This window comes from Coregonus clupeaformis, chromosome 16 (genome assembly GCF_020615455.1).
Source record: "Coregonus clupeaformis isolate EN_2021a chromosome 16, ASM2061545v1, whole genome shotgun sequence".
NCBI classification, from domain to species: domain Eukaryota; kingdom Metazoa; phylum Chordata; class Actinopteri; order Salmoniformes; family Salmonidae; genus Coregonus; species Coregonus clupeaformis.
The window spans coordinates 28508806-28533194 of NC_059207.1; the positions used below are offsets into that span (position 1 = coordinate 28508806).

Genomic DNA, 24389 nt, shown 5'->3' on the forward strand with positions numbered 1-24389 from the left:
ACCATCACACCTCCTCCTCCATGCTTCACGGTGGGAACCACACATGCAGAGATCATCCGTTCATACCGGTCTAATGTCCACTGCTCGTGTTTCTTGGCCCAAGCAAGTCTCTTCTAATTATTGGTGTCCTTTAGTAGTGGTTTCTTTGCAGCAATTCGACCATGAAGGCCTGATTCACGCAGTCTCCTCTGAACAGTTGATGTTGAGATGTGTCTGTTACTTGAACTCTTTTATTTGGGCTGCAATCTGAGGTGCATTTAACTCTAATGAACTTATCCTCTGCAGCAGAGGTAACTTTGGTTCTTCCTTTCCTGTGGCGGTCCTCATGAGAGCCAGTTTCATCATAGCGCTTTATGGTTTTTGCGACTGCACTTGAAGAAACTTTCAAAGTTCTTGACATTTTCCGTATTAACTGACCTTCATGTCTTAAAGTAATGATGGACTGTCATTTCTCTTTGCTTATTTGAGCTGTTCTTGCCATCCATAATATGGACTTGGTCTTACCAAATAGGGCTATCTTCTGTATACCACCCCTACCTTGTCACAATACAACTGATTGGCTCAAATGCATTAAGAAGGAAAGAAATTCCACAAATTAACTTTTAACAAGGCACACCTGTTAACTGAAATACATTCCAGGTGACTACCTCATGAAGCTGGTTGAGAGAATGCCAAGAGTGTGCAAAGCTGTCATCAAGGAAAAGGGTGGCTACTTTGAAGAATCTCAAATATAAAATATGTTTTGATTTGTTTAATACTTTTTTGGTTACTACATGATTCCATATGTGTTATTTCATAGTTTTGATGTCTCCACTATTATTCTACAATGTAGGAAATAGTAAAAATAAAGAAAAACCCTTGAATGAGTAGGTGTGTCCAAACTTTTGACTGGTACTGTATATAATTGTATTTATTTTTTATTTTTAGCTAAACAAGTGGGGCTCAAAACAGTCCTGAATGACTGGTCACCACTGGAAAGGACCAATGTCCTGATGGAGATATAATCCTACTGCCACATCCAGTGAACAGGTGGACAGGTTGGCAATGACACGATTCAATCAGTACACTAATGAGAGTTTCACTAAAATGATGGAATGCTTTCCCTATTCTATCACTAAGGCACCAATAACAGTCCAGATCTATTTACATGAGTCTGGCAAAAAATATAATATTTTTCATATTTGAAAGTTTCAAATGATATGCAAGTCATTCCACTTGGAAGGACATAAACTTTGACGACGTTGTGTATATTTATTGTTGGCCTCTGCATCTGCATACAGACTGAATTAATCCAAAACCACATCCCTCTGTGGTGTCTTCTTGAACTTCAAACTATGATGAAAATAAGATCCAGCCATCCTCTCTAATCACCAAGGAGATTGTCTGCTATCCACCTTCTAGCCTAATCGACACTGCTGTAACACTCAATAGTGTCAGTGTCTCAATGTGCGTCAATGATCAAAGCAGCTTGTTGGCTTGTTTGTTTGTTTGTTTCTGCACTACCTCCGTAGTCCCTGAGGTAATAAACAAGCAGTCTCCTACATTCTCTCTCTCCATACAGAACTTCTCCCACTAGTAGTAGTTTGTTGGTCTTGGGTTGATAGTGTCTTGAGTGGATAGTGTCTGCTTTTTTTTAAATACTTACTCTCACTACTACATACTATGTTGGGGTCCCCTTCCAGTCCCACTAATCCCTCATATATTGGGGTCCCCCTCCAGTTTGGTCAGGTCAGTGGCGGTCCCCATAAACATGCTCTTTCCCCTCTCCAGCCGGCTCTTCTTGTCCGTCAGCCGGAAGGCCTCCATGAACTCACCGATGTCAATGTTGCCGTCCTGGTTGGTGTCTATGGTAACGGACAGGTCTGAGATGGCCTCGTCAGTGATCTCCATCTTTAAGAAGGCACTCAGCAGCTTCCATGTCTGACGGAAGTCCTCCATTGTGATGAACCCTGGAGGGAGGAGGGAGGAGGGGGAGAGAGAGGGGAGTGTCATGACTCTCCCTGAGTAAGGATCAAAGGCCTCACGTCAGCTTGGCAAATGGCCGACAACAACCACACCCTCTTACCCACAGGGGGACTGTGCCGGTCTTGACACCTTAGTACTGCCATAAATTAGAGAGGAGGAGAATCTATCTCTGGCAGTCTAGCATGGTGAAAGGAATGCCGTTCTTTCAGATACTTTTAGCCGCCCAAAAACTTCAACATCCAACAATGAACATTGGGACAATATATTTCAACATCCAAACGTTGGGAATGATGAGAAATGGAATATGGAAAATGAATGTATATTTTGTGATGTCATTAAAAATGGTATAAAGGCGTTATAACAAAAACATTGTGACTTGAAGAGCTTTTACACTGTGGATATCAGGTTTACATCCTATACGTTGTATCAAGGAGGAAGACAATGTTTTCGTGAAGATAGGAATGTGATTTGAGCTTTCTAACAAAATCATAGTGATGATAATACTTTTGCCTCGTAACTAGCCACGCCCGAGGGAGCTCAGAGAGCGTGTTAGTATGACGGAAATGCCCCTCTTTACCAGAGTACATAAAAGATTGAGATAAGAATTATCAGATCAGACTAGACGGACCTCAAGCTGCACCTTTTGTCCATATTGGTCCCGACCCTGAAAATCAACACGAGGTGAAGACGAAAAAGTTGCCTCCACGAACAATCAATGTTACGGCTGAGTAGCTGTTCTAAGTACTGTATCTAAGAAGGTGAATTTAAGTGGGACCATTCTGTTACTCTCTTCAAACCATCGTCCACTACACTGCTCTCATCACCCCACAGGGGATCATCGACACGGCTGATTAGCCGTCCTCAGAAGACCACTTCCAGAACGAGTGAAAGTAAACAGACAACTAAGAAGAATGACATTGTGACCTCTTGTGGACAATCTGAGCCTTACATCTAAAAGGCCAATCCGAAAGAGAAGGCCCAATCGACCCCTTCCCACGAAGGCCCTGGGTGCAACAGAGACACACGACGAAGACACGTAAATACATGCATTGCTTTTCTTCCCAAACGGGCAGCAGTTCGGGGCAAAGTATTAGGAATACTGTGAGCATAGGTCCTTGTGTATCCAAGTGTTCTCTTTCTCTCTCTCTCTCTCTCTCTCTCTCTCTCTCTCTCTCTCTCTCTCTCTCTCTCTCTCTCTCTCTCTCTCTCTCTCTCTCTCTCTCTCTCTCTCTCTCTCTCTCTCTCTCTCTCTCTCTCTCTCTCTCTCTCTCTCTCTCTCTAACTCGCCATCTTTTGTAACAAGTGTCATATTGTGTTAGTCCGCTAGGGACCCGTTTTCATTGCATTAAGTTTCAAATCCCTACCTATACCATGTACGTGTTTGTATCTTGTGTTATCATTTTTAATTAGTTAGTAAATAAATAATTTAATCAATTTGTGTGGTACGGAATGATCAGTAAGACCCGGGTTCGTGCAGACTTAAAGAGACTACGACTTTCAGAATGAGACTGATATGAGGTAAATGATTAATAAATGACTGTTAAATGATAAGAGATATCTAGATATCTTTAGAGTTAACTCGGGAAACGGTAACTCGTTAAACAACTTTTCCCATGGTGCCCCAAATTCCTAATGAGTTAACTGTTACATGATTAATTTAATCTAGTAAATATTAAACATAGTAGGTAATTTTCAATAAATAATAGTCATCACAATAATGAAAGTCACGCCACAACAGGAGGGAGAGGGGAGGGAGAGGCAGGAGAGAGGGGGAGAATGGTAGAGAGGAGAGGGAGGAGAGAGGGGAAGGGAGGAGAGATGGGGATGAGAGATGGAGAGCCAGTGGGAAGAGGGGAGGGATAGGTAGCAGGGCTTGCGTCAGTTGGTTGGATGTGACACTAGAAGACCAGTGGGTTAATCCTAAATCAGCCACCACCTATTGCTGTAGTTAGCTTTAACACCCCACAGACAGATTACAGGGAGGTTGGCCTCAATAAGTACGACATGTGTCTGAGTGTACTTACGTATGTACGTATGCAAACTACGCGCCCCAAACAAATAACTGAGTCAACACAGGTAACCGGTAGTTGATGTCATGTCTTGTGGGATCAAAACATTCACCTGAAGAAACAATACATGGAATGATGAGTATTGTTACCTGAGTTGTCTAAATCCACTATTCTGAAGATGGTCTCCAAGGTGGCGCGATGACGGTACAGGGTCTCCAGCAAACCCTGATCGATGTGCTGAATAGGCAATCAAGGGGAGAGTTGTCTATGAACACTCTATGGAACGACACCCATTATTTTCTATGGCATCAGGTTTTGAATCAAGAGGTGCGTCATGACATAACAGGTTTGTTCCCACAGAATGCTATATAACCACGTATGCTTGGACAAGACACACAAACACAATTAGCCTGTTGGGACAGAAGTATGTACATCCACAAGGATTTAATCAGTATGGTCAATATGGAAGTTAAATGACAGATGTAACATGCCATTACCTCCATTTGTGGCTCTTTTATGGAGAGTTCCTGGAACCACTCCTGGTAATCCAACATGCCCCCCAGGGTCTTGCAGGTGACTAGCTGAAAGCGCAGCATCCTCCAGGGTAGGCCTAGACGCAGCACACTCTCTACCGCAATAGCCCAGTCATTCAGAGACACCTGCCCTGTGTTGGAGACAGGGAGGAGGGGACTGCTTAACATTAACTTTACTACCAAGATTTGTTGGGATGGGGATTAAAAAGATCAGCACCCAGTACAAAGAGGTGAGATCACATTTCCACAATATATTATATCTGAGTATATATCCAGTACAAATACAAATAGGAAGAAAGTATGCTGTATATATATAAAAATAAAAAATTAAATATATATATATATATATATATAGGAGAGAGAGAGAGAGAGAGAGAGAGAGAGAGAGAGAGAGAGAGAGAATTTTAATGTTTTCCACCAAGTCCTCCAACCAGGGGAGGGGGTCGTAAAAAAAAAAAGGATCCAAAAGGATGCAAGCTAGGTTATTTGATAGACTTAAATTGTATCTGCTAATTTCATAGCTGATCTATTCCCCCCGAAAAAACTACCACAAAATAAGATATTATATCTCATGAAATATGAGTATAAACGAGTAAAGGGTGTAAATTGGATTAAATCACATAAATCTTAATCCTTTGGAAGAATATTTGATCATGGCTATGTCAATTGATACGACACCTGTTTTGTCTTTGTCAAACTCTTGGAAGGCAATGACGAGGTCCGACTTGTGTGCAAACAACTGTTCCCGCAGGACCTTGAGGGCTGAATGTTCCACCTTCCCCACACTGTAGTCCAGACAGGGAGAGCAGATCAAACTCTGTCCTCGTCAATTTAATAATCTATATTTTATTAATCAAAATAATTGTCTGTTGTAGCTTACTTTTTCCTCAGGGTGAGTTCTCGAGTCATACTGCTAGCCTGGTACTGAATCAAATAAGGCACTAGGTCTGGTCCCAGTTTCACGTAGGCCCCTCTGTTGCTGCCCACTTCATAGTAGTTGGAGGCAGAGAACAGAGTGAGGACCTGTTGTACAAATTGTAAACAATACAGAATTACCAAACAGTGAAAAGCAGTGTTTTAGTTTCCAGAAACCTCTCGTACTGCACTTTCAAAGCACACAAATTTAGGCTGACTAAAGCAAGTGAGCAGCTTTACAACCAGTGTTGACTTGGGCAGGAGCTCACCGGAGCTGATTACCGGCACCTCAAATGTTCTACTGCTTGAGCTCCTCTTATAGAATATTAGCTCAAAAATATGGTGGAGCAACTGCTCCCCTCTGCAAATTGAGAAAATACTGTAGTGTAGGCCTATGTCACGACAGGGCAGTGGGCATAGTGGGCATAAAAGGGATTTACCATTCAAAATATGCCATTACCAAAGCTAGGAGTTGTTCCTGGCCACATGACTTGACTAGGACTAACTTGTGGCCCTAGTTATAGCGTATAATGAGGGTCTAGAATGTTTTATGATCAGGTCATGTCTCAGAGTATTGCTGATCTGACATCAGTTTAGCAATTTAGATCATAATGAATAGGATTATATGGACAGGGGAAAGTGTAATATATCCACTCTCCTACTCTGAGACACTGTTTGAATACGGGCCCTAGTCTTACCCATCCTATGTAAACCCTTAGACACCTTTAGCCTGACTGTTCTCACCCTGCGGTTGTGGCAGAACTCGTAGCCGTCCTGCTTGCACTCGTGGGAGCGGATGATGAGCTGCATGTTGTGTCTGTCCAGGAAGTCCCGGGTGACGTCTGGCCCCCAGTAGCAGCCTCCTCCCCGCACCTCGTTGGGTATGCAGCCGTTCTGAGACATGGGATCACTCCACAGTAGGTCCAGGATCTAATCATATTAATAATACATCGTAAAATTATGAGCATTTTTGTCAGACCCAAAGACCTTACAATAGGCTATCATAATGGCAATAAACAAATGACTGGTATAGGGCTATAAGTAGATATAGAGGTGAGAAGACCATGGCTGTATCTCAAATGACACTCTATTCCCAAAATAGTACACTACTTTTAGCCAGCGCTTATATTAAATCAGAGTATATACTACATACTGCCGATAATCATTTCACCATTTAAGAGACAGATTTTCCTTAACATACTGTGATGGATTCAGTTGAATAACTATTGTACTGTAAGACACATTAGCCTTCACCAATGAGTTAAATGGAAGAGAACAAAATATAGTTGGCTACTCTTGTAAAACGAGGGCTTGTCCTGAAACGTGTCTGCTTGTAAGACGGCTGGTAAATTGGAAAACAAGATTGTTATTCAGGTTGACGGATTAATGGTCCTCTGTCTTACAGTCTGTCTACCAGTGACTAAGTAAATGACTGTACGCAGGTTGGCATTTATTGTCATGAGTCTTGCCCTGGAGGCAGCTCTGCAGAGTGGTCACTAGCTGGCACAGCCATAAAGTAATACAACCTGATTTAAAAACGAACCCTAACCTTAACCCTAACCTTAACCACACTGCTATTTTTATGAAATAACATTTTGACTTTGCAGCTGGTCCATCTAGCGCCTGTGGCACTCCAGGACCAGGGTTGCTTACACCTGATCTAGCAGAAATCGCTCAGTTCTGCCTCCAGGGCAAGATTCATGACAATAGAGCACTCCTAGTCCTGAGGTGGTGTTTAACAACCAATTATGAGTAACTGACCGAGTATCGAACCTGGATTGAGCTAAAGGCTAAAGTCGTCTGGTCTCAGACAAGGTTACTGTTACTCATCACAGAGCACAGTTCACCAAACCACCTCTCTAGTCTACAACACATCCCCAGCCGGAGGTCCTCACCTGTTTCCACTCCTCTACGGTAGTGTCTGCTGTGTCGGTGGATTCCTGCGACACCGAGGAGACGGCCGGGTTGTTGAGTTCCCCCTGACTGTGGCTGAAGCCGCCATTGATGAAGCTGGACTGCCTCCGCCGCACCTCTATCTCCTCGTCAACGGTCCGGGGGACCCTGCCGGAAAAGTCCTGGAGTGAGCGGCGCTGGAAGCCATCCCGGGGTCCGAAGTTGTTGGCCTTGATCAGGGAGACCCGGCGCTGGTTGTTCTTGGTGCCTGACAGGTCGTCTTCCATGTCCGAGTCCACAGAGGACTGGCTCACTGGGTATTGTGTCCTCTTCTTAGGAGGCCTCAGGGCAGACACGTACTGAGAGACGACAGAGAGAGAGAGAGAGAGAACACAAAGGCATTGTTTAAATTATATTAAATAATTGATTAACATTTACATCTGTGCTCTTTGTCAGTCAGTGCAAATTGACCATTTTCCCTTTTCTTCATGGGTTTGTATAGTGAATGTGCCCCCATATGTTTGATTGATAGATTGATAGAAACCACACTTGTCTAGAGATAGTCTCACTCACTTTGTGTCTGTCCACTCTGGCTATGAGGCAGAGGTCCGTGGTGTTGGAGATGCCCCCATGCAGGATCAACACTTTCTGATCGATGACTGTTGCCAGGGGCAACCAGCTGAAGATCTTCTGAAGCAGCTTTAGGATCCTCTTGCCGTGCATCTGAGGACAAGGGAAACAAACTATCATTATAATCAATCACTGCATTGTTGAATAGATAAGAGGAGTCTGACATTTTGTCCATATATGTGCCAGCAAAGTTGTGAATTGTGTTTAAAAAATGTATGTCAAACTGGTCTGGCTTTTAAACCAGTGTAAACAAATAATCACTTTAGCTGTACTATTTTGATGTTTAGAATCTCGGTAAAGATCCAAGAGCGCATTGCTGCGTGGGCGTAGTTACAGTAAAGCCACCGATCTTCCTGACTCACTGTAACCTGTAACTGGCAGATTGGGACAACACTGATGACCTTAAGTCATCTTGTTTATCAACCTCTTAATCCTTTTACTGGACGTTAGGTAGAGGAGTCAGTGAGTGACCCACACTGTACGTGGAAATACACCCTGCAAAGTGACCAGAGTATCCCTTTTAAACTCTGAGCCTGACAGCAATGAGCAAGCCAACTGCAGTTTATAGTTGTGATTCCAAGTGATCAAAGTATTAAATAAAGAGACTGTTTAGAGAGCAAAGAGATTTTCCTGATGTTTTATAAGTAGGATAAAGAGGATTTAATGCCATATGGTCAACAAACTATTCAGAACATCCTGCACGTATTTACAGTCTCACATGAGACTGACATCAGACTTCAGTGAGCTTGTTGGCTTGGCCCTAATTTATGTGTTCTCTGTCACCTGGAGCTGCATGGCAAATGGTCCAGGAACACAAGGATAGGACAATGCCCAAAGACTAGTCAGCCCTTTCCCCTCTGAGGGGCCAAAATGTATCTCTCTGCTACAGTATCCAGAGCACTGAATATTGAATGTGATAGAATAATACTATAGTATCCATGTATGGTTTCAATCTGAAACTTGTTCACTGGGGATAACTCTGACGCTATCTATATGTAAGTATGATCTCTGTGGTTACTCGTATCTGTATAGGGTGAACTCTGAATTACTATATGCAAAAAAAATGTATGGTCCCCTCAGGAATTCTGCCTTATTTACACTGGTCTTATCTCCCACACAAGCATTTAAATGATGTGACACCCTGTGGAGATTGGGCCTTGGTGGTCAGGTTACACAGTAAACTTGGAATTGTTTGATTGGTCAAAGGTGGTTGGTCTTGGGTTGAAATGTTACACCTTCAGATGTTATAAATGGAATGAAATGCCTTTGTTCTCTCTCTTATCCTGTATCAAGTCCATGGAGGAAGGTTGTATGATCAATTATCATTTTCTAGGCTTCTGGGCCTCTGGCCTAGTAAGCATCTCTTTGTCCATGCTTTGCCTTGTAAATTAACCTTTGAATCTGTATGCCTAGAATAATGATTTGTTGATCTCAGTATTGCCTTGTAACTTAAGCGTTATGCCTTGCATGTGAACCTATTCATTTGACAAAGTTATTAAATAAAACTTGTGTTGATATTCGCTTCTCATGACCATTCATTGATCTTAGTCAGCTAAACGCATAATAGTTTATTATATTTTATTTATTTATTTTTTCTTTAAGGGGTGGATCAGCTTTAATAGTGCAGATAGATTGTAGCTTCCATCAATGTAATTGTCTGCATCATTTCCAATTCCCCATATATTTTTTTGTAAATACAGTGGGGAGAACAAGTATTTGATACACTTCCGATTTTGCAGGTTTTCCTACTTACAAAGCATGTAGAGATCTGTAATTTTTATCATAGGTACACTTCAACTGTGAGAGACGGAACCTAAAACAAAAATCCAGAAAATCACATTGTATGATTTTTAAGTAATTAATTTGCATTTTATTGCATGACATAAGTATTTGATACATCAGAAAAGCAGAACTTAATATTTGGTACAGAAACCTATGTTTGCAATTACAGAGATCATACGTCTCCTGTAGGTCTTGACCAGGTTTGCACACACTGCAGCAGGGATTTTGGCCCACTCCTCCATACAGACCTTCTCCAGATCCTTCAGGTTTCGGGGCTGTCGCTGGGCAATAGGGACTTTCAGCTCCCTCCAAAGATTTTCTATTGGGTTCAGGTCTGGAGACTGGCTAGGCCACTCCAGGACCTTGAGATGCTTCTTACGGAGCCACTCCTTAGTTGCCCTGGCTGTGTGTTTCGGGTCGTTGTCATGCTGGAAGACCCAGCCACGACCCATCTTCAATGCTCTTACTGAGGGAAGGAGGTTGTTGGCCAAGATCTCGCGATACATGGCCCCATCCATCCTCCCCTCAATACGGTGCAGTCGTCCTGTCCCCTTTGCAGAAAAGCATCCCCAAAGAATGATGTTTCCACCCCCATAGTTCACGGTTGGGATGGTGTTCTTGGGGTTGTACTCATCCTTCTTCTTCCTCCTGTCACGCCCTGGCTCTGGGGACACTGTTATGTTGAGCCAGGGTGTGTAATTCTATGTTTGTATTTCTATGTTGGCCTGAGTGACTCCCAATCAGAGGCAACGAGTGTCAGCTGGTTGTCTCTGATTGGGAGCCATATTTAACTGTCTGTCTTTCACTTTGTGTTTGTGGTTTCTTGTTCCGTGTTGGTTGGTGTATGTAACCAGGGACGTCACGGTTTCGTTTTGTTGTTTTGATCGTGTGATCATTTATCAAATAAAGAAGATGTTTGCCTTCAACGCTGCGCCTTGGTCCTCCTCCTTAGACGAGCGTGACACCTCCAAACACGGCGAGTGGAGTTTAGACCAAAAAGCTATATTTTTGTCTCATCAGACCACATTACCTTCTCCCATTCCTCCTCTGGATCATCCAGATGGTCATTGGCAAACTTCAGACGGGCCTGGACATGCGCTGGCTTGAGCAGGGGGACCTTGCGTGCGCTGCAGGATTTTAATCCATGACGGCGTAGTGTGTTACTAATGGTTTTCTTTGAGACTGTGGTCCCAGCTCTCTTCAGGTCATTGACCAGGTCCTGCCGTGTAGTTCTGGGCTGATCCCTCACCTTCCTCATGATCATTGATGCCCCACGAGGTGAGATCTTGCATGGAGCCCCAGACCGAGGGTGATTGACCGTCATCTTGAACTTCTTCCATTTTCTAATAATTGCGCCAACAGTTGTCGCCTTCTCACCAAGCTGCTTGCCTATTGTCCTGTAGCCCATCCCATCCTTGTGCAGGTCTACAATTTTATCCCTGATGTCCTTACACAGCTCTCTGGTCTTGGCCATTGTGGAGAGGTTGGAGTCTGTTTGATTGAGTGTGTGGACAGGTGTCTTTGATACAGGTAACGAGTTCAAACAGGTGCAGTTAATACAGGTAATGAGTGGAGAACAGGAGGGCTTCTTAAAGATAAACTAACAGGTCTGTGAGAGCCGGAATTCTTACTGGTTGGTAGGTGATCAAATACTTATGTCATGCAATAAAATGCAAATTAAATTACTTAAATATCATACAATGTGATTTTCTGGATTTTTGTTTTAGATTCCGTCTCTCACAGTTGAAGTGTACCTATGATAAAAATTACAGACCTCTACATGCTTTGTAAGTAGGAAAACCTGCAAAATCGGCAGTGTATCAAATACTTGTTCTCCCCACTGTATATGTCACGCCCTGGCTCTGGGGACTCTTATATGTTGAGCCAGGGTGGATTTTCTATGTGTGATTTTCTATGTTTTGTTCTAGTTCGTGTTTTCTATGTTGGCCAGGGTGATTCCCAATCAGAGGCAGCTGATTCTCGTTGTCTCTGATTGGGGACCATACTTAGGCAGCTTGTTTGGCACTGTTTATTGTGGGATCTTGTTCCGTAAGGTTTGTTTTGGTGTGTTAACCTAGGACTTCACGTATCGTTTGTTTTGTTAGTGTAAAGTACTCATTAAACGATGTACGCATATCATGCTGCGCCTTGGTCCACTGTTTATAACGATCGTGACAATATATATATACAGTACCAGTCAAAAGTTTGGACACACCTACTCATTCAAGGGTTTTTCTAAATGTTTACTATTTTCTACATTGTAGAATATTAGTGAAGACATCAAAACTATGAAATAACACATATGGAATCATGTAATAACCAAAACAGTGTTAAACAAATCAAAATATATTTTATATTTGAGATTCTTCAAATAGCCACCCTTTGCCTTGATAACAGCTTTGCACACTCTTGGCAATCTCTCAACCAGCTTCACCTGGAATGCTTTTCCAACAGTCTTGAAGGAGTTCCCACATATGCTGAGCACTTGTTGGCTGCTTTTCCTTCACTCTGCCGTCCGACTCATCCCAAACCATCTCAATTGGGTTGAGGTTGGGGGATTGTGGAGGCCAGGTCATCTGATGCAGCACTCCATCACTCTCCTTCTTGGTAAAATAGCCCTTACACAGCCTGGAGGTGTGTTGGGTCATTGTCCTGTTGAAAAACAAATGACAGTCCCACTAAGCCCAAACCAGATGGGATGGCGTATTGCTGCAGAATGCTGTGGTAGCCATGCTGGTTAATTATGCCTTGAATTCTAAATAAATCACAGACAGTGATTGTCAATCCAAGATGGCGTAGCAGTGCGGTCGTGTTTTTTTCTGTGTCCTTGTGTAAATAGCCAGTTTTATTGTTAGTTTTTTTGTTGTCTATTTTGTATATATTTCTCAATTTTTACTTTTCATTCTTTAACTAAATATACTTTCCTGCAACCCACCTCACCCAACGTGGAAAGGATTCTATTATTTTTTTATAACTTTTATCAAGAACCTTAAGCTGAAACTAGTCTAGCTGCAACCGAATGGCTACTTGCTATTAGCCACCGTTAGCGTCTTCACCATTGTCCGTGGCCTGCACTACCCACCAGCCAGCTCTAGCTCTAGCCTGGACAATTTGTCGGCCAGTCTGCACAGGGTGCTATCGACCCAGAGCATATCGGATTTTCTGCCGGAATCACTGGACCCTAGCGCCGGATCATCGCAACCAGCTAGCTGCAACCAAATGGCTGTTGTCGTTGGCTAATTACCATTGCCCCTTAACAAGCACCAGTTAGCCTTGAGCTAGCCTCGAGCCAGGCCCATCTCCCGGCTATCTACCTCTCTGTCAACCAGACCGGACCTCCTAGTGTTGACATGGAGCCCCGCCGATCCAACACGACTGGTTTGCCGACGAAATCGTCTGATGTGGTTTCAACAGGCTTCCCGTTACGACGTCGACCACAAAGATCCATCTGCTAGCCCCAGCCCGCTAGTACATGCAAGCCGGGCCTCTTGCTCGCCAGTGCTGTAGCAGCCCCCGAACTACCTCCAAACTCTCCTATTGCTGTACACCGGACCTTATGATAACTCAGCTATACAGCTGATGCCTGCTGGACTGTTCCTTTATACGGTACCGCATCCTGTTGATGTTTAGCCTCAGCCCAAACTTTGTCGCCATTACCAGCTGTTGTCTTAGCTCTCTCAAATAACACCTGTGATTGCTTTATGCCTCTCTCCCATGTCAATATGCCTTGCTTATTGCTGTTTTGGTTATTTCTTATTGTACTATTTCACTGTAGAGCCCCCAGCCCAGCTCAACCTGCCTTAGACAGCTCCTTTGTCCCACCCCCCATACACGCGGAGACCGACTCAATCGGTGCCTCCAGTGATGCTACCTCTTTCAACGTTACCCAACGCTTAGGTTTACCTCCACTGTACTCATATCCTTCCATATCCTTGTCTGTACATAATGCCCTGAATCTATTATACAATGCCCGGAAATCTGCCCCTTTTTTTCTCTGTACCCAACGCACTAAAAGACCAGTTCTTAAAGCCTTTAGCCGTATCCTTATTCTATTCCTCCTCTGTTCCTCTGGTGATGTAGAGGTTAACCCAGGCCCTGTAGCCCCCAGTATCACTCCTACTCCCCAGGCATTATCATTTGTTGACTTCTGTAACCGTAAAAGCCTTGGTTTCTTGCATGTTAACATCCGAAGCCTCCTCCCTAAGTTTGAGTTATTCACTGCGTTAGCACACTCCGCCAACCCTGATGTTCTAGCAGTGTCTGAATCCTGGCTTAGGAAGGCCACCAACAATTCAGAAATGTCCATCCCCAACTACAACATTTTCCGTCTTGATAGAACTGCCAAAGGGGGTGGGGTTGCAATCTACTGTAGAGATAGCCTGCAGAGCTCTATCATACTATCCAGGTCTGTGCCCAAACAGTGTGAGCTTCTACTTCTAAAAATCCACCTTTCCAGAAATAAGTCTCTCACTGTTGCCGCTTGCTACAAACCCCCCTCAGCCCCGAGCTGTGCCCTGGACACCATATGTGAACTGATCACCCCCCATCTATCCTCAGAGTTCGTACTGCTTGGTGACCTAAACTGGGATATGCTTAACACCCCGCCCAACCTACAATCTAAACTAGATGCCCTCAATCTCACACAAATTATCAACGAACCTACCAGGTACAACCCAAAATCTGTAAACATGGGCACCCTCATACCTATCATCCTGACAAATTTACCCTCTAAATACACCTCCGCTGTCTTCAACCAGGATCTCAGCGATCACTGCCTTATTGCCTGCGTCCGTAATAGGTCTGCGGTCAAACGACCACCCCTCATCACTGTCAAACGCTCCCTAAAACACTTTAGCGAGCAGGCCTTTCTAATTGACCTGGCCCGGGTATCCTGGATGGATCTTGACCTCATTCCGTCAGTAGAGGATGCCTGGTTGTTCTTTAAAAGTGCTTTCCTCTCAATCTTAAATAAACATGCCCCATTCAAAAAATTCAGAACTAAGAACAGATATAGCCCCTGGTTCTCCTAAGACTTGACTGCCCTTGACCAGCACAAAAACATCCTGTGGCGTACTGCATTAGCAGTACAGCCCCCGCGATATGCAACTTTTCAGGGAAATCAGGAACCAATATACACAATCAGTTAGGAAAGCAAAGGCTAGCTTTTTCAAACAGAAATTTGCATCCTGTAGCACTAACTCCAAAAAGTTTTGGGACACTGTAAAGTCCATGGAGAATAAGAGCACCTCCTCCCAACTGCCCACTGCACTGAGGCTAGGAAACACTGTCACCACTGATAAATCTACAATAATCGAGAATTTCAACAAGCATTTTGCTATGGCTGGCCATGCTTTCCACCTGGCTACCACTACCCCGGCCACCAGCTCTGCACCCTCCGCGGCAACTTGCCCCCCCCACCCCGCTTCTCCTTTACACAAATTCAGACAGCTGATGTTCTGAAAGAGCTGAAAAACCCTACAAATCAGCTGGGCTAGACAATCTGGACCCTTTCTAAAATTAGCCGACGAAATTGTCGCAACCCCTATTACTAGCCTGTTCAACCTCTCTTTCGTAACGTCTGAGATCCCCAGAGATTGGAAAGCTGCCGCGGTCATCCCCCTCTTCAAAGGGGGTGACACTCTAGATCCAAACTGTTACAGACCTATATCCATCCTGCCCTGCCTGTCGAAAGTTTTTGAAAGCCAAGTTAACAAACAGATCACCGACCATTTAGAATCCCACTGTACCTTCTCCGCTATGCAATCCGGTTTCCGAGCTGGTCATGGGTGCACCTCAGCCATGCTCAAGGTCCTAAATGATATTATAACCGTGATCGATAAAAGACAGTACTGCGCAGCCGTCTTCATCGACCTGGCCAAGGCTTTCAACTCTGTCAACCACCGCATTCTTATTGGCAGACTAAATAGCCTTGGTTTCTCAAATGACTGCTTCGCCTGGTTCACCAACTACTTCTCAGATAGAGTTCAATGTGTTAAATCGGAGGGCCTGTTGTCTGGACCTCTGGGAGTCTCTATGGTGGTGCCACAGGGTTCAATTCTCGGGCTGTCTCTATTCTCTGTATATATCTATGATGTTGCTCTTGCTGCTGGTGACGCTCGGATCCATCTCTATGCAGACGACACCATTTTGTATACATCTGGCCCTTCATTGGACACTGTGTTAACAAACCTCCAAACGAGCTTCAACGCCATACAACACTCCTTCCGTAGCCTCCAACTGCTCTTAAACACTAGTAAAACTATGCTCTTCAACCGAACGCTGCTTGCACCCGCCCACCCGACTAGAATCACTACTCTCGGCGGGTCTGACCTAGAGTATGTGGACAACTACAAATACCTAGGTATCTGGTTAGACTGTATACTCTCCTTCCAGACTCACATTAAGCATCTCCAATCAAAAGTTAGATCTAGAATCGGCTTCCTATTTCGCAACAAAGCCTCCTTCACTCATGCTGCCAAACATGCCCTCCTAAAACTGACTATCCTACCGATCTTTGACTTCGGCGATGTCATTTACAAAATAGCCTCCAACACTCTACTCAGCAAATTGGATGTAGTCTATCACAGTGCCATCCGTTTTGTCACCAAAGCCCCATATACTACCCACCATTGTGACCTGTACGCTCTTGTTGGCTGGCCCTCACTACATATTCGTCACCAAACCCACTGGCTCCAGGTCATCTATAAATCACTGCGAGGCAATTCCCTGTCTTATCTTAGCTCACTGGTCACCATAGCAACACACACCCATAGTCTGCGCTCCAGCAGGTATATCTCACTGGTCATCCCCAAAGGCAACACCTCCTTTGGCCGCCATTCCTTCCAGTTCTCTGCTGCCAATGATTGGAACGAACTGCAAAAATCTCTGAAGCTGGAGACTCTTATCTCCCTCACTAACTTTAGGTGTCAGTTGTCAGAGCAGCTTACCGATCACTGCACCAGTACACAGCCCATCTGTAATTAGCCCATCCAACTACCTCATCCCCATATTGTTATTTATTTTGTTAATTTGCACCCCAGTGTCTCTATTTGCACATCATCTTTTGCACATCTATCATTCCAGTGTTAATATGAAATTGTAACTATTTTGCACTATGGCCTATTTATTGCCTTACCTCCATAATTTACTACATTTGCACACACTGTATATATATTTTCTGTTGTATTTTTGACTTTATGTTTTGTTTACCCCATATGTAACTCTGTGTTGTTGTTTTTATCGCACTGCTTTGCTTTATCTTGGCCAGGTCGCAGGTGTAAATAAGAACTTGTTCTCAACTGGCTTACCTGGTTAAATAAAGGTGAAAAAATAAAAAAAATGTGTCACCAGCAAAGCACCCCCACATCATAACACCTCCTTCTCCATGCTTTACGGTGGGAACTACACATGCAGAGATCATCCGTTCACCCACACCGCATCTCCACATGGTGGTTGGAACCAAAAATCTCAAATTTGGACTCCAGACTAAAGGACAAATTTCCACCAGTCTAATGTCCATTGCTCATGTTTATTGGCCCAAGGAGGTCTCTTCTTCTTATTGGTGTCCTTTAGGAGTGGTTTCTTTGCAGCAATTCGACCATGAAGGCCTGATTCACACAGTCCCCCCTGAACAGTTGATGTTGAGATGTGTCCGTGACTTGAACTCTGTGAAGCATTTATTTGGGCTGCAAATTCTGAGGGGTGTGCAAAGCTGTCATCAAGGCAAAGGGTGACTATTTGAAGAATCTCAAATATAAAATATATTTTCATTTGTTTAACACTTTTTTGGTTACTAAATTATTCCATGTGTGTTATTTCATAGTCATGATGTCTTCACTATTATTCTACAATGTAAAAAATAGTAAAAATAAAGAAAAACCCTTGAATGAGTAGGTGTGTCCAAACTTTTGACTGGTAGTGTATATACATATGTTTTTTTAAATATTATTTTCCCCTAACACTACCACCCCTCCCCTAATTGGAGTAAACTAATGGACAACAACACTTAGGTTTCTACTTCCAGCTTATACATACTACAGTGGGGAAAAAAAGTATTTAGTCAGCCACCAATTGTGCAAGTTCTCCCACTTAAATAGATGAGAGAGGCCTGTAATTTTAATCTTAAGTACACGTCAACAATGACAGACAAAATGAGATTTTTTTTCTCCAGAAAATCACATTGTAGGATTTTTAATGAATTTATTTGCAAATTATGGTGGAAAATAAGTCTTTGGTCAATAACAAAAGTTTCTCAATACTTTGTTATATACCCTTTGTTGGCAATGACACAGGTCAAACGTTTTCTGTAAGTCTTCACAAGGTTTTCACACACTGTTGCTGGTATTTTGGCCCATTCCTCCATGCAGATCTCCTCTAGAGCAGTGATGTTTTGGGGCTGTCGCTGGGCAACACGGACTTTCAACTCCCTCCAAAGATTTTCTATGGGGTTGAGATCTGGAGACTGGCTAGGCCACTCCAGGACCTTGAAATGCTTCTTACGAAGTATCTCCTTCGTTGCCCGGGCGGTGTGTTTGGGATCATTGTCATGCTGAAAGACCCAGCCACGTTTCATCTTCAATGCCCTTGCTGATGGAAGGAGGTTTTCACTCAAAATCTCACGATACATGGCCCCATTCATTCTTTCCTTTACACAGATCAGTCGTCCTGGTCCCTTTGCAGAAAAACAGCCCCAAAGCATGATGTTTCCACCCCCATGCTTCACAGTAGGTATGGTGTTCTTTGGATGCAACTCAGCATTCTTTGTCCTCCAAACACGACGAGTTGAGTTTTTACCAAAAAGTTCTATTTTGGTTTCATCTGACCATATGACATTCTCCCAATCCTCTTCTGGATCATCCAAATGCACTCTAGCAAACTTCAGACGGGCCTGGACATGTACTGGCTTGAGCAGGGGGACACGTCTGGCACTGCAGGATTTGAGTCCCTGGCGGCGTAGTGTGTTACTGATGGTAGGCTTTGTTACTTTGGTCCCAGCTCTCTGCAGGTCATTCACTAGGTCCCCCCGTGTGGTTCTGGGATTTTTGCTCACCGTTCTTGTGATCATTTTGACCCCACAGGGTGAGATCTTGCGTGGAGCCCCAGATCGAGGGAGATTATCAGTGTCTTCCATTTCCTAATAATTGCTCCCACAGTTGATTTCTTCAAACCAAGCTGCTTACCTATTGCAGATTCAGTCTTCCCAGCCTGGTGCAGGTCTACAATTTTGTTTCTGGTGTCCTTTGACAGCTCTTTGGTCTTGGCCATAGTGGAGTTTGGAGTGTGACTGTTTGAGGTTGTGGACAGGTGTCTTTTATACTGATAACAAGTTCAAACAGGTGCCATTAATACAGGTAACGAGTGGAGGACAGAGGAGCCTCTTAAAGAAGAAGTTACAGGTCTGTGAGAGCCAGAAATCTTGCTTGTTTGTAGGTGACCAAATACTTATTTTCCACCATAATTTGCAAATAAATTCATTAAAAATCCTAAAATGTGATTTTCTGGAAAAAAAATCTCAATTTGTCTGTCATAGTTGACGTGTACCTATGAAGAAAATTACAGGCCTCTCATCTTTTTAAGTGGGAGAACTTGCACAATTGGTGGCTGACTAAATACTTTTTCCCCCCACTGTATATACATTTTATAGACACAATGTATTTTACAATAGTTCTCTTTTGTTTGTTTTTAATCCCATCCTTCAGCTACCATCAACCCTTCCCATCTATCTCTGAAGCCCATCCAGTTTGATTTATTTATATTTTTAACTGTGATGTTTCACAAAAGTTCCGAACCTATATACATTTTACGTTCAGAGTATATTTTACATTAGTTATCTTGTTGTTTTTAATACCACCCTTCAGCTCCACTCAACCCCTCCCATCTATCTCTTAACACCATCCATTGTTGATTTATATTTGCCATATATTTTTCAACTGTGCTGTGATGTTTCACAAAAGTTCTGAACCTTTCTATTTTCATAGTTGCTACAGATTGTAAATTAAAGATTAAAAAAAATCTAAAAGTATTATTATGTTATTGAACGCATAATACTTGATTGTGCATTTTTCAACTGTAGTCTCTTGCATATTGCTAATTATCTTTATGGAGTCAGATAAACATTTTAATAGGCTAATTGCTTAGTCTTATTATGAGTCGCATGTGAGGTATTTATAGTGGTGGAAAAAGTACCCAATTGTCATACTTGAGTAAAAGTAAAGATACCTTAATAGAAAATGACTCAAGTAAAAGTGAAAGTCACCCAGTAAAACACTATTTTAGTAAAAGTCTAAAAGTATTTGGTTTTGAATATACTTAAGTATCAAAAGTAAATGTAATTCCAAAATGTACTTAAGTATCAAAAGTAAAAATAAAAGTATACATCATTTCAAATTCCTTATATTAAGCAAACCAGATGGCACAATTTTTAATTAATTTTTTATTTACGGATAGCCAGGGGCACACTCCAACACTTGAGAGGATCTGCAGAGAAGAATGGGAGAAACTCCCCATCATTCAGAAACAAAGCATTTGTGTTTAGTGAGTCACCAGATCAGAGGCAGTAGAGATGACCAGGGATGTTCTCTTGATAAGTGCGTGAATTGGACCATTTCTGTCCTGCTAAGCAATCAAAATGTAACGAGTACTTTTGGGTGTCAGGGAAAATGTATGGAGTAAAAGGTACATCATTTTCTTTAGGAATGTAGTGAAGTAAAAGTGAAAGTTGTTAAAAATATAAATTGTAAAGTAAAGTACAAATACCCCAAAAAACGACTTAAGTAGTACTTTAAAGTATTTTTACTTAAGTACTTTAAACCACTGGGTATTTAGCATATAAAATGTACTGTATTATATTATATATTATTATAATATATTATATATATTATTATATATTATATGTATTATATGCACATGTCAAATATTACTGCCCACTACAAGTAAGTCAACACTTCACCAGGATGTGTTCTTTATTTATTTAACTTTTCTAAAATTAAACCTACCTTGTATTTCCCCAACACCTCCTTGGTGAAGCCATACCTAAACAAATGGAAAAGAGATACCAGAGTTGAAAATACAGTGGCTTCGGAAAGTATTCAGACCCCCTTACGTTACAGCCTTATTCTAAAATGGATTGAATAAAACAATTTCCTCAGCAATCTACACACAATACCCCATAATGACAAAGCAAAAACAGGTTTTTGGAAATTTTGGGAAATGTATTAATAACAAAAAACAGAAATACCTTATTTACATAAGTATTCAGACTTGAAAATAGCTGTGCAGCAACGCTCCCCATCCAACCTGACAGAGCTTGAGAGGATCTGCAGAGAAGAATGGGAGAAACTCCCCAAATACAGGTGTGCCAAGCTTGTATCATCATACCCAAGAAGACTCGAGGCTGTAAATCGCTGCTAAAGGTGCTTCAACAAAGTAAGTAAAGGGTCTCATATCAAAAATGTATTTGCTAAAAAAACTGATTTTGCTTTGTCATTATGGGGTATTGTGTGTAGATTGATGAGGGGAAAAAAACAATTTAATACATTTTAGAATAAGGCTGTAACGTAACAAAATGTGGAAAAGGTCAAGTTGTCTGAATACTTTCCGAAAGTATGGTATATTATTTTTTAAATAATTAAATATATTGAATTTGTACATGATCAGTGTTTTGACTGTATACCTCAAGTTGACAATATGGTCTTCATGGTTTCCCCTGTTGAGGTGAACATCGTTTGGATACACGAGCAGGAAGGCAAAAAGGATGAGGAGAATCTCAATGGAATCTTTGCCTCGATCAACAAAGTCTCCATTGAAAACATATGGCCGCTCCAATGATGGCATGCCATTCTACAGGGAAAACAACAAACAAAACAGACTATGAATATCTTAAATGTATTACTGTTTTTGGGGAAAGGTTAAACAAAAATAATGATTTCATTTTATATGTATTTAGCTAATGTATTGTAGCAGATGACAGTACCTTGTAAAATATCAACAGCAGGTCTTCCAGCTGCCCATGTAAATCACCTTGGATGAAACAATGCTGTATCAACACACTGATATAACTATCATTAATGAATTACAGTTAATAATTTACTAATATCTGTATAATTTAAGGTATACAGTGGGGAGAACAAGTATTTGATACACTGCCGATTTTGCAGGTTTTCCTACTTACAAAGCATGTAGAGGTCTGTAATTTTTATCATAGGTACACTTCAACTGTGAGAGACGGAATCTAAAACAAAAATCCAGAAAATCACATTGTATGATTTTTAAGTAATTAATTTGCATTTTATTGCATGACATAAGTATTTGAACACCTACCAACCAGTAAGAATTCCGGCTCTCACAGACCTGTTAGTTTTTCTTTAAGAAGCCCTCCTGTTCTCCACTCATTACCTGTATTAACTGAACCTGTTTGAACTCGTTACCTGTATAAAAGACACCTGTCCACACACTCAATCAAACAGACTCCAACCTCTCCACAATGACCAAGACCAGAGAGCTGTGTAAGGACATCAGGGATAAAATTGTAGACCTGCACAAGGGTGGGATGGGCTACAGGACAATAGGCAAGCAGCTTGGTGAGAAGGCAACAACGGTTGGCGCAATTATTAGAAAATGGAAGAAGTTCAAGATGACGGTCATTCACCCTCGGTCTGGGCCTCCATGCAAGATCTCACCTCGTGGGGCATCAATGATCATGAGGAAGGTGAGGGATCAGCCTAGAACTACACGGCAGGACCTGGTCAATGACCTGAAGAGAGCTGGGACCACAGTCTCAAAGAAAACCATTAGTAACACACTACGCCGTCATGGATTAAAATCCTGCAGCACACGCAAGGTCCCCCTGCTCAAGCCAGCGCATGTCCAGGCCTGTCTGAAGTTTGCCAATGACCATCTGGATGATCCAGAGGAGGAATGGGAGAAGGTCATATGGTCTGATGAGACAAAAATAAAGCTTTTTGGTCTAAACTCCACTCGCCGTGTTTGGAGGAAGAAGAAGGATGAATACAACCCCAAGAACACCATCCCAACCGTGAAGCATGGAGGTGGAAACATCATCCTTTGGGGATGCTTTTCTGCAAAGGGGACAGGACGACTGCACCGTATTGAGGGGAGGATGGATGGGGCCATGTATCGCGAGATCTTGGCCAACAACCTCCTTCCCTCAGTAAGAGCATTGAAGATGGGTCGTGGCTGGGTCTTCCAGCATGACAATGACCCGAAACACACAGCCAGGTCAACTAAGGAGTGGCTCCGTAAGAAGCATCTCAAGGTCCTGGAATGGCCTAGCCAGTCTCCAGACCTGAACCCAATAGAAAATCTTTGGAGGGAGCTGAATGTCCGTATTGCCCAGCGACAGCCCCGAAACCTGAAGGATCTGGAGAAGGTCTGTATGGAGTGGGCCAAAATCCCTGCTGCAGTGTCTGCAAACCTGGTCAAGACCTACAGGAAACGTATGATCTCTGTAATTGCAAACAAAGGTTTCTGTACCAAATATTAAGTTCTGCTTTTCTGATGTATCAAATACTTATGTCATGCAATAAAATGCAAATTAATTACTTAAAAATCATACAATGTGATTTTCTGGATTTTTGTTTTAGATTCCGTCTCTCACAGTTGAAGTGTACCTATGATAAAAATTACAGACCTCTAAATGCTTTGTAAGTAGGAACACCTGCAAAATCGGCAGTGTATCAAATACTTGTTCTCCCCACTGAATATACATATTTTTTTGAAAAGGGTTGCTCTTCTCAATGAGGTGAATCAGGACAACAACAAAAAACTGTGGTGATTTATTACTCACCACAAATGGTGATTTCTTTGCTGTGGCAGGTGGAGATTCGACTGATGTTTGGCAGCTTTCGGAGTAACTTCCATGTTTCCAGGAGAAGTTGGAGAACGTACCGAGAGTGGAGCTGCTACTGGGAAAAACGGTTGTATAGTGAAGGGGATTTGTGATAAAGCTAAAGCACTGTAGTTAGGAAAAGAGTATCAATTTCATTCTAACTGTACATAAATGCACCTACTCTTTTATTCCTGAAGGCCTCTACCATGGCAGCCACTTGTTCCACAGTAAGAGGGAAGATAAGATGGGGCCCTGAGTAGATCTCTGGCACCTCAATATTCTTATAGCAGAAGTGCCTCTCCCACTCTGTATCGCGGCACACATCATTTTCTCTGAATATGTGGGAGATTAAGTTGCCTGTAGGGGAGAAACCACAGGTATAATATAACAACATTCATGAAACCAGAAATAAGGGTCACAATTGTACACAAAAGCCAAAACAGAAGGGCAGGGAAAGTCTTACGTTCAGTGCTAGTTGGGTGGAAGTTGTCCATGAGGTAGCCAAGGAAATTGTAAAGCTGCATAGAGAAGAGAGAGAGAGACATTTTCTTTAGCAAAGTGTCACAAAGTATTCTATAAGTAGGTATTCACCAGAGGAACTGTATGATTGAGTTGAATGATTATGTATAAAACCTTTCCTCACACAAAGTAAATACTAATATTGCGTTAACAGAACAGATAGATAGCAATTAAAACTGTAACATAGAGGCTCAGAATAAATTAGAGGAAAAACAAAAAAACTTTTTTTCAAGAAAGATCAAATGTAATATTTTATAAAAATAAAGCAAACTGGATGGAATATGGGGAAAAATGCAC

The 24389-nt window shown here is 42.3% G+C and overlaps 1 protein-coding gene across 1 annotated transcript in view; it reads right to left on the reverse strand.

Annotated features, from left to right (window-relative positions):
• Positions 1 to 865: 865 nt before the first annotated feature.
• ppef2a (protein phosphatase with EF-hand domain 2a) overlaps positions 866 to 24389 on the reverse strand; it is a 36176-nt gene continuing 12652 nt past the window's right edge. Inside the window, exons 5-18 of the mRNA XM_041899935.2 lie at positions 24037 to 24091; positions 23755 to 23930; positions 23532 to 23646; positions 21699 to 21745; positions 21399 to 21565; positions 20722 to 20758; positions 7889 to 8038; positions 7318 to 7674; positions 6167 to 6352; positions 5388 to 5530; positions 5186 to 5292; positions 4472 to 4638; positions 4124 to 4211; positions 866 to 1949 (exon numbers count right to left, since the gene is read on the reverse strand). Of these exons, the coding sequence (XP_041755869.1) occupies positions 1696 to 1949; positions 4124 to 4211; positions 4472 to 4638; positions 5186 to 5292; positions 5388 to 5530; positions 6167 to 6352; positions 7318 to 7674; positions 7889 to 8038; positions 20722 to 20758; positions 21399 to 21565; positions 21699 to 21745; positions 23532 to 23646; positions 23755 to 23930; positions 24037 to 24091 (2049 nt within the window). The 3' untranslated portion in view covers positions 866 to 1695. The remainder of the gene's footprint in view (positions 1950 to 4123; positions 4212 to 4471; positions 4639 to 5185; positions 5293 to 5387; positions 5531 to 6166; positions 6353 to 7317; positions 7675 to 7888; positions 8039 to 20721; positions 20759 to 21398; positions 21566 to 21698; positions 21746 to 23531; positions 23647 to 23754; positions 23931 to 24036; positions 24092 to 24389) is intronic.